Raw genomic sequence first — 11,414 nt, 5'->3', positions numbered from 1 at the left:
TGGATCAGACTGCCCCAAGTGCCATCCAACTTGGCCTTGCACATGTGGTTCTCAAGATCACAGTTAAGCATTTCTCAATGTTTACTTAATGATACAACATTCATTTATTAGAAGAACTAATAGACAGCCCTTAGGTGAATTATGTAGCTTAGAAAGAAGAGACTGTGGTCTTGTGAGTGTTTAATGAAAAATGAAGTTGATATGGTGGTCTCAGACCACATCCTACATTAATTTCAGGAATAAATAAATCTTTTATTAGTTTTACTATGAAATAAAAAATTTGCCAAGTGGTATTGAAAGCTCTATTTTTTCTATAGAAAGGTATAATGTAAAGAAAAAATTGGAAGCATCTCTTTTTTACCAGTGTGATTATTTTAAATATTATATTATTTCTCCTATTTTGAAGATTTTGATCAGCTGTATGAGGCAATTTGTGTCAGTGGAAACATAATGCTTGGCCAAATCTCATTAAAAAGGATTATAAAAATAAAAGAAAATTACTTTCCAATACTTGGAAAGTCAAAGCTATTTCCAAAAATATGATGGATGAAAAAAGAGACAGATATGCCAAATGCAGGTATGTTTCCTAAAATGAGTTCTATGCCTATAATTAATTTCTCTGCTTTGAGATTGACATAAAATAAAGTAGATTTTGCATAACTGGTCATATGTGCTAAATGCAGAGCAAAGTACTGGCAATCATATTTGAAATTACTGTGCATTTATTTACTTATTTTTATTTTGCAGCAAGAGCTTAGAGTAAACCAACTGTGTGCTCAGGCTGATTGTCATGTAAATTATAAAACTGTTGTTATTTCTAAAAGAAAATACAAAGTTAATGTAGAAACGCTTTCTGCATTTACTGAAAAACAAAAACCTCATGGTCTGATAAAACCTAAATAGAGACTAAAGTTTTCATGTAACCTGACTGCAGAAGCTAATGTTTTATACTGTGTGAAAAAAGTGTGAGAAAATTTCCCATCTTTCCTCAGGCCAGAGTAACAAGAATTTAATGGGAATACTGATTAAAAATAATAATAATAATAAAAATCATCAAGGCATTTGATACTGTCTCTCAGGACATCCTTAGAACAAGGCTGAGGAAGTGTGGGATAGATGAGTGGACAGTGAGGTGGGTTGAGAACTGGATGACTAGCAGAGCACAGAGGGTCACAGAGGGTTGTCACTGGTGATGCAGAGTCTGGTTGGAGACCTGTAACTAGTGTTGTTCCCCAGGGGTCAGTGTTGGGTCCTCTCTTGTTCAATATCTTCATCAATGGCTTTGGCAAGGGTATAGTGGGCAAGTTTACTGATGATACGAAGTTGCGAGGATTGGCTGACACACCTGAAGTCTGAGCTGCCATTCAGCGAGACCTGGACAGTAATAAACTGGATGAGGTTTAACAAAAGCAAGTGTAGAGTCTTGAGCCTAGGGAGGAATAATTGCATGCACCAGTACAGGTTGGGGGATGGCCTGCTGGAGAGGAGCTCTGCAGAAAGGGACCTGGGTTTCCTGATGGACAACAGGTTGGACATGAGCCAGCAGTGTGCCCTCGTGGCCAAAAAAGCCAGTGGCATTCTGGGGTGAATTGAAAAGAGCGTAGCCAGCAGGTTGAAGGAGGTGATCCTTCCCTTCTACTCTGCCCTGGTAAGGCCTCATCTGGAGTACTGTGTCCAGTTCTGGGCTTCCCAGTACAGAAAAGACAGGGATCTATCAGAGTTCAACAGAAGTCCACAAAGATGGTGAAGGGCCTGGAGCATCTCCCCTATGAAGAACGGCTAACTGAACTGGGTCTGATTAGCCTTGAGAAAAGAAGACTGAGAGGGGACCTGATCCAGGTTTATAAATATCTAAGGTGTGGGGGGGAAAATGGTGAGGCCAGACTCTTTTCAGCAGCATGTGGAGACAGGACAAGGGGAAATGGCCAGAAATTGGAGTATAGGAAGTTCCACATGAATGTGTGCAAGAACTTTTCTATGGTGAAGGTGATGGAGCACTGAAGCAGGCTGCCCAGTGGGATTGTGGAGTCTTCTTCTCTGGAGATATTCAAGACCCACCCGGACGCCTACCTGTGCAGCCTGGTGTAGGGAACTTGCTTGGGCAGGATTCAATTATTTCTGGAGGTGATTCTCTTGCAATGTTGAATAGAAATTTATTGTTTGTTAATGAGAACATGATCATATGTGCTATCTGAACTCAGAGGTCAAAGAGAATTTGAGTGTTTTTCAAATAAGTTTCATAATGGTAAAGAAGTATCAAAAAATAGATGACGGCAATTGACTAGCCTGCTTATATTAACTTTTTTTTTTATCTATAATCTGACATTTAACACAGAAATCATTGTTATATCCAAATTTTCAATTTTATATATAAATGGGAATTTTTTTACTATTTTTTAAAAATTGTCTCTCAAAAGTGAATATGGTTTTAACACTTAAAAATAATTTTTAAAAATCTTCAAATCAAATAAAGAAATCAACACTAAATTTACACTACTCAGTACAGAATTATTGCAGCACCATATATGTTGTTTAGAGTTATTCAATAAATTGCATTCATCAGCAACAATTGTTCTGGAATAATACTTCAAACTGAGATTTAGTAAAGGATTACACATATACTGACATACACTATAAGAATTGGGTGTTTTCAAATTCATTTTAGATATTGTATAATTTGTCTAATGATTGATTATGCTCCTCTATTTGCTTAAAGCATATTTAATGTTTGGATAACATTACATGTAAGGAAACATAAATCAGGGCAGAAAATACTGTAGTGGGATAGGCTAGGCCTGTATTAACAACTAATCAGAACCACCCAAAATTCAAGCCTTAAGTAAGTCTGAGTGTATTGCTCAAACACTTCTTGAATAGGCTTGATGCCAACTCCAATGTGCTGGGGAGCCAGTTACAATGACTGACCCACCTCTGGTACAGAACCTTTCCTCAAACCCCATCCTGACCCTTTCCTGACACAACTCCATGCTCTTCCCTTGAACTCTATTGCTGTTACCAGAGAGCAGAGCTCAGTGTCCCATCTCCACTACCCTCATGAGGAGCTGTAGGCTGCCATGAGGCCTCTCCTCAGCCTCCTCTGCTCTGGGCTGAACACACCTAGGCACCTCATAAGCCTCATACTCTAATAATCTGCATTAACGTTTCCATTTGGCTGAAGTGTGCAGCTTGGAAATATATTTCTCAGCTATATATCCTCACTATAGTTTGCTTATCACAAGGAAGTCTTGAAAAAGGAAAAGTGGGTCCTTTCAGATGAGACTAAATTGAACACTGTATGACAGGCAATGACTGGTGACTGGTGACTAGAGCCATTTTATTGCTATCTTTCAGCATGGGAGAGATGAGGTTTTAGCATCCACTAGTTCTGTTCACAGAGCCGCTCATATTCTAGTGAACTACTTCTTGAATTACGATGTCGGAAGGACACACTTCTGTTAGGTACTCCTGGTACAGGCAAATAGGATAATGTAGATGTAACCATAGAAGATAAAATTTGTTTTGAGTTATAATAGGTAACAACAAAATGTATAGAACAAAACAGGTAAAACAGTGATAAAAAGAGAGAGTATTTGATACCAATACACACTTTGAATTTATAGGCAAATAACAAAAATCTCTGATTTTTTTTTATTTATTTATTTATTTTTAAACATATTTATTGTTAGCGACAACAGTATTTTCACTGAATCTAAATATGAACTAGTTTGTAGTTAGTTCAATAAAAGTATTTGACCTTGGACAGTAGAATAGAGTTGTGAATGTGGAAATATTTCAGCAGCATGACTAAAAATGAGAAAGAAAATGGAATGCAGAATTTTCAAGTGATGATGACTGATGTATATTAATCTCTATGAAAATAAATGAGCAAGAGCTTTCTAAACACTGTCATAAGTGATTTTATAATAAACAATGAGAAAAAAGAAATGACTAAACAATCATTAATGAGAAAATCTGATGTTATAATTAATGTTCAGAAGGAGGTATGAGGCAAAAACAAAGTAGCTTTGCATGCAGTCCAGAGCTTGATAGAAAGCCTTTGAAGTCAGCAGGAACCCATTGGTTTCTATGTACTTTTTGGCAGACAAGCACTGTACTCTCAGTGTGAGCAATCTGGCACATCTCTCAGCTGCTCCATAACTCAGTCCTAGTCTTACAACACTGCTTCATTAGTTCCTTACTTTGCTCATCTTCCTAAATTAATCTCAGGATAATTCACTGTATAGACGTTTTCTGACCTTTCTAATCCTGAGGGTACTTGCAATCTAAATGGTGATTTAAAATTCACCTGTGTTTGTCTTTTCTCCCCAGAGAAAGGAACATTTTTCAGGATTGGCAATAAAGGAGAGTAACTTACTAGAGAGAGCAATTAATACAGAGTTGCAGGTGCATCATTGAAATCATGGAAAGTTTTTTAACTAGCCCTTTTGGCTATTGGGTTTCCTGTCCATCCTTTTGCTTCACATTCTGGGGCTGGGATGTTAAACATTTACCTCCTGTCTGGCACTTCTGCTCTTGTGTAAATCAACTTCTCTTTTTTTTCTTTTCTTTTTCTTTTTCTTTCTTTTTTTTTTTTTTTTTTTTTTCCCCCAAAGATGTCAGCACCTCAAAGCATAAACAAACTAAAGGGAGAAAAAACATTTTCAGATTGCCAAAGAAGGAGCTGAGTCTGATCTGCAGAAGTAGCAGAAGTCAGGAGCCTTACCTTCTAAGACACACAGCTGAGAGTTCATGTACCAGGATATCCTGACAGCTCCCTTAATTTTCCAGCAGTCCTGACAGATAAAACATGTCCCACAGGATCTGGAGAAAGCTGTGCAGCCCTTCAACTCTGCACCCCCATCCACATCTCATCACACTTGACTTTAGAACATGCTGCCAAAGAGTAATATGAACGATATCTTTTAATAATTTTAGAACAAAGAAAACTTCTCTGAAGCAGAAAACTCTAGTTCCAACCTTGTGCTGGATACTGCTAAAACTACAGAACCAATAAATTTAATGCATTAAAAAACAAACAAATCCAATGAAACAACAGTAATTAGAAAGAGTAGTATGTGATTATTTTGAGTATTTAAGGAAAAGGAATTTATGTCACAATTACTCACTTTTTTCCAGTATTTTTTAAAATTGAAAAAAATTTAAATGGATGCTTATAGCAGACAAGGTATTTATTAGACTAAAATGTGGGATTTGGATTTAAATAACATTGATTTCATTTGCAAAACAAAACACATCATTTTCAGCATTTAACTTCATATATCAAATGTCAGCATTGCATTATCATATTCCCACTCCCTGAATGTTTTTATAACTCTTGATTGACTTTTAGGAGTAAATCATGAGTTAAAATTCTGTAACAAAATATGCAGGTAACTCCAAAAGTAATGCTTCTTATTTATTTCCAAAGAACATACAAAAGAAATGTGACCAGCAAGTCAAGGGAGGTGGTTGTGCCCCTTTATTCTACTCTCATGTGACCCCACCTGGAGTACCGCATCCAGATCTTAAGCACCCAGGGCAAGAAGGACATGCAGTTGTTGGAGTAGGTCCAGAGGAGGGCCACAAATGTAGTCAGAGGGCAAGAGTAACACCCCTAGACGGAGTTGGGTCTATTCAGCCCAGAAAAGGGAAGGCTCTCAGGAGATCTTACTGTGGCCTTCTAGTAGCTGAAATGAAGGCCTACAGGAAAGCTGTGGAGGAACTTTTTTGAAGGGCACACAGTGACAAGATGAGGGGAAATCGTTTTAAACTGAAAGAAGGCATATTTAGACTAGATATCAGGAAGAAATTATTTACTGTGAGGGTAGGGAGACAATGGAATAGCTTGCACAGTGAAGTTTTGAATGCCCCATTGTCTCGCTCCAATTTAGGAGTGAGGCAAAGGTTCTTTTAATAATGTTATGCCCGGCGTGAGATTAAGAAGAAGAAGCATTCAAATGTTGATCCGACCAGTTTATTGGAAATAATAGACAATTGAGGGGATGGGGAAGGGAGAGTGACAAATGCCAAAATTAGGGTGATGGGGAAGGGAAAGTAGGCGATAGAAAAAGGTGGAAAAGAGCAAGAATTACGTTAAAGCGGGGAATAGTCACCTCCTGGATGCAGCAGCGTCCCGTAGCACGTTGTTAACGTTGGTCCAGGGCAGGGGAGAGCAGCAACGGAGTAGCAGGCTGCAAGCAGCAGATCGGTGAATCGCAGAAAAGACGGTCAGAGTACCGTGGTCTCTAGAAGTCTCGGGCAGCGAGGTCCCTCGGAGCAGAGTCTCGAGCAGCAAACCCAGAAGAGAAAATAGGCAGCAGTAGGACAACGGTGGAGGGATCTGAGATCGGATACCTAGATGCCCAACAAGGTTCTTCAGCATGCAGCCATCTTCTTCAGCATGCAGGCGCTCGCGTAGAGAGGCATCTGGTGTCAGAAAACCTCTCCCAAAATTCGGGGTTTGTCCGTGCCCTTTTTATCCTTCTTTCCAGCCTTCGAGACATTTCGGGACGGCTCGGGTCAGAGTCTTGTGACTTCCTCAGAGCTGTCAATCTTCCTTGAGATGGGCCAACAGGAAAGACCACTTAAGGGCCATTAGTCCTCAGGGATGGCCATCTTCCTTGAGATAGGCCAACACAAAAAGACCACTCAAGGGCCATTGATCAGTATCTTATCTCCCTTTCGTAGCTCCCGGACTTGTTCCATTTCAGCAAACTTTGAGACAGTAATGTAAAAAGCATGGCTTCTTACACCACCCCGTGACTCAAAGTTTGCTTAAAAAATTGACCACTGCTGATCCAGGATGGTGAGAAAAAGATAGCAAGCATGAGGGTAAAGGAAGGTGAGGGTGGGGAATTAAAATGTTTAATACAATCATTACGAAAGATTTCTTGATGTGCTCCACTTCTCCATCACTTGAGGAGGTTACAAAATACATGGACAATACAACACATTGGATAAGTTCAATGAAACATGGTATCATACACAAAACAAACATGAAAGTTGCGACAACACGCAATAGATAAAATAAGATGCATTTTACCCACAGTACACCTGGAAGACAGAGAAAAAGGTCAAGGTCTGGACTTTTCCAAGTTTGGACAGGAACACGTATACCATCAGCAATTAGTTTAACTTTACCATTATAAATCTTTAGACAACAGGTGGAATCATTTAATTTGACACAGGCACCTCCCAGTGATTCTTCAGGAGGGTTGACACAAATATTACATAATGAATAAAAGATAGAAATTGAGAAAAAACAACCATACATTGAAAACAACCATACATTTAACAATGACCAATAGTAAAAAATAAACAAGTAAAACAATAGGGATATTTGTGTCAGGAGAACTTTCCACTTGAGCATTTCCAAAACAGTTCAATTGCTGAGAGATATATACTAGTCTGGCAAGTTTAAGAACTGTTATAGTCACAACATAGTGTAGGATACCCCAGAATTTGAATCATAGGGAGTAATCCCAGAAACATACACATATCTTATCAAAAACTCAGACACTTTCCAACAACCGTGTTTTGGATGGAACTCCTGTACTGATGAGACACTGGAAAGCATCAGTGCAAAGGGTTTTATGATAAATTTCACTTTAGTGACCACATCTAACAGATATTAGATAGGCCCCATTGCTCATTTCCCAATTCATTAGGAATTTGGAAACACCATGGAGTTACATGCAAATCACCATCAAGTTTGACCAAAAGAGGTGAAAGAAGGGGTCAAAAGAAATGATTATCACTGTGCAAAGAGTACAAGAAAGCCAGGATAACCTGAAAAAAAAAAACAAACTTGGAACCCAATTGTGAAGTTTAAACAGATCCAAAGACTGATACCAATCACAACTCATAAGTACAGCAAACAAAACATAATACTATTGCAACCAAAATATGAAATAAAGAGGTATATCAGTATTCTAGCATGATCACATCTTCAATTTTTCTGTCACAAAACACAAATGGTTAAAATCAGCTACAAGCCATTCTGTTCCGTGAAGGTCCTGCGGGGATCTTCTGTAAAAGAAAACAAGACAACTCGCCCTTTGGGGGCTTTGTTAATACAATTATCTTCTCCTTTTAGTCGTGAGCCTCCTAACAAACATCCATCCTTCACCCCCCCGCTCACTTGAAGAGGGTGAAGGGATCAGTTTCCCGACTGCTCAGGTAATTCTTTTGTTACTGCAGGGGGAGCACTAGGAACCAGATTTTCAGGTTTAGCTGGCCAACCAGTCACCAGCCTCTCAAGCCTGTCTGTTGCTAGTCCATTCATTATTTCTCTAGGAATACCCTTTTTCCAGCCCAAAGTCCATAGTCCATGACGTTTATGATCAATGTTTCGCCTACCAGTTCTTTCTGAGGCTAGAGCCTTTTCTATTCTATTAAATTTTGGGCTAGGTGGCCTGAGAGCAAGGGTGGTTGCTGCGAGCCTTACTCCCCTTGGCTCAATTCTGCTGGTGGATGAAGCCACCGGTCCATACTTCCTACCATAATTAATCAATTCTTGGGCAACCTCTCCCCATGTCCATACCTTATACCCTGATTGCAAATGGCCTGAGGTGCCAGTTCTTTCTAATGCTGGCCGAGTTCTTTCTCCCTGAGGCATAGCTTGTATTTTTCCCTGCAGTTGTATGCCTATAGGTTTCAGCGATTCTGGAAGCCCCCTGATTAAAGGAGTCATCCGTTCGGGATCAACAGGCATCAGCATAGGTGATTCATAATGTGGGTGCAGCTTTCTATCATACATCATTTGGAGACAAGCGGCCTTTTGGACACTTTCAACCAATTGGTCAACTGTCCCATTAATGGCAAGAGGGTCTCCCCTTTCTAAAGGGTTGAGACCACCAGCCCAGTAAGCAGCCCTCTGTGTTAGGGACCAGGGAGAACGGTTATCACCAGTAGTCAAAAATACTCCTGGCCCCCAATAACCCTCAGCCTCCTTTTCGGTTAACATAATTTGGTCTCCACCAGTTAAGCTGACTCTCCATACATATTCTGTTTCTGATTCCTTTGGAGAACGGCTAAAATCTTTTTTCAGTTTTGCTAATTCAGCGGCAGAAAAGGGAATTTCTTTAACATTCATTTGAGGATCCAGGTCCTCTCCGTTATCAAAGGTATATTCTGTTTTTATTAGAGGGCGCAGAGGGGCTATTGGGGTTTCAAACTTATCAAAATTTTCTTTTGCTTCTTTTAGTTCTTCCTGAGGATACAGTTTTTCTTGTGGTGCACCATGAATATCAGTGTCACCAGTATCTTTATATGTTAAAATTTCCTTAAAAGCCATCTGTAACAAGGCCGAATTATGTCTTTCTCTTTCCAATTGTACTTCTAGATTTCCAATTTGGTTTTGCAAAGCTTTCACAAGTTCCTGGGTTGCTTTAACTGTTTCTTGTAAGGACTGTATAGTCTGGTTTTCCGCCTCAAACTGCTGGTCTCGGAACTCCACGGCTGCTTTTAAAGCAGCACCGAGTACTGCACAAATAAATGATTTGCCTTTCCCGGCTCGGGTACGAGCCCCATGTTGTAAAACGCAAATGCGGTCAGAAACAGCCTGCAAGTTATACCAATTTTCACGTGCCCAGTCCATCCCTGATGACGATGGCCGAGACGCGTGCTTTTCAAGGATATCAAACAACATATTTTCACCTTCCATATCAGATATAATTTTACTCACAACCAAAAATCTACAGGTAACGAAATCTACGCTGAGGGAGGAGGCGATTCCTTATCTCCTCAGAGAGGCAAACACTGAACAAAACCAACAACTGCTCAAAACACTCCTTTACACAAAAGACCAAATGACTCAATCAACACTTCCAAAGAAAGTGTAAACACCTCAATCGGTCCTGGCTATTCTGGCAAGCCACAACGAAAAACTTCAACCTCCAAGCAAAAAAAAAAGTTAGAAATAACTTCTAAGTTTCTCAAAAGTAATAAACTTCTTGGAGAAGCACACACCACTTCCACAAGAGGCTCACACACAAAACTTTTAAAACCAAAGGTACGTCACAAGATACTTAAAACCACCACAATGCAAAATAGTCTTCCCAGGGAGGCACACACGTGTAAAACAAAAGCAAACAGTACAAAATTAATTCACTCGTCCCCGAGAGGTATACACGTAAGAAAGAAAGTTTCAGAATGTGGAGCGGTCTTCCTGGAGAGGTGCACACGTCAAATTAAGTTATCACAATCTCTCCTTGCAACTCCAGGAGAAACAGACAGAAAAGTTTTAGAGAAACTGGAAGGATAACACTCTCACGACGGGTATCCTGCCGACTACGCCAATAAAAATGTCTCGCTCCAATTTAGGAGTGAGGCAAAGGTTCTTTTAATAATGTTATGCCCGGCGTGAGATTAAGAAGAAGAAGCATTCAAATGTTGATCCGACCAGTTTATTGGAAATAATAGACAATTGAGGGGATGGGGAAGGGAGAGTGACAAATGCCAAAATTAGGGTGATGGGGAAGGGAAAGTAGGCGATAGAAAAAGGTGGAAAAGAGCAAGAATTACGTTAAAGCGGGGAATAGTCACCTCCTGGATGCAGCAGCGTCCCGTAGCACGTTGTTAACGTTGGTCCAGGGCAGGGGAGAGCAGCAACGGAGTAGCAGGCTGCAAGCAGCAGATCGGTGAATCGCAGAAAAGACGGTCAGAGTACCGTGGTCTCTAGAAGCAGAGTCTCGGGCAGCGAGGTCCCTCGGAGCAGAGTCTCGAGCAGCAAACCCAGAAGAGAAAATAGGCAGCAGTAGGACAACGGTGGAGGGATCTGAGATCGGATACCTAGATGCCCAACAAGGTTCTTCAGCATGCAGCCATCTTCTTCAGCATGCAGGCGCTCGCGTAGAGAGGCATCTGGTGTCAGAAAACCTCTCCCAAAATTCGGGGTTTGTCCGTGCCCTTTTTATCCTTCTTTCCAGCCTTCGAGACATTTCGGGACGGCTCGGGTCAGAGTCTTGTGACTTCCTCAGAGCTGTCAATCTTCCTTGAGATGGGCCAACAGGAAAGACCACTTAAGGGCCATTAGTCCTCAGGGATGGCCATCTTCCTTGAGATAGGCCAACACAAAAAGACCACTCAAGGGCCATTGATCAGTATCTTATCTCCCTTTCGTAGCTCCCGGACTTGTTCCATTTCAGCAAACTTTGAGACAGTAATGTAAAAAGCATGGCTTCTTACACCCATCCCTGGATGCATTCAAGACCAAACTGGATGGGTCTTTGAGCAATCTGGTCTAGGAGGAGGCATCCCTGCCTACAGCAGGGGCTTTGAACTAGATGATCTTAAATGTCCCTTCCAAGACATACCATTCTATGACTGAATTTTTTCTGTATGGAAGACATCTTTGTTTCATACATACTACCATGTCAGATGTCATTTTGTCAGACTGCCTGTCTGCTGCCATC

At 40.5% G+C, this 11,414-nt stretch overlaps 1 protein-coding gene across 1 annotated transcript; it reads right to left on the bottom strand.

Annotated features, from left to right (window-relative positions):
- Window positions 1-5,958: 5,958 nt before the first annotated feature.
- On the bottom strand, window positions 5,959-11,191 carry LOC146762733 (uncharacterized). Its single transcript, XM_085552682.1, has one exon. It carries the CDS (start codon window positions 9,662-9,664, stop codon window positions 8,159-8,161), a length of 1,506 nt encoding a protein of 501 aa, XP_085408808.1. The 5' UTR covers window positions 9,665-11,191; the 3' UTR covers window positions 5,959-8,158.
- Between the last annotated feature and the right edge of the window lie 223 nt (window positions 11,192-11,414).

This window comes from Coturnix japonica, chromosome 1 (genome assembly GCF_054131305.1).
Source record: "Coturnix japonica strain WE chromosome 1, WE-NBRP24, whole genome shotgun sequence".
NCBI lineage: Eukaryota > Metazoa > Chordata > Aves > Galliformes > Phasianidae > Coturnix > Coturnix japonica.
The sequence above is the reverse complement of the archived record's forward strand: the minus strand, read 5'-3'. Positions and strand labels throughout refer to the sequence as shown.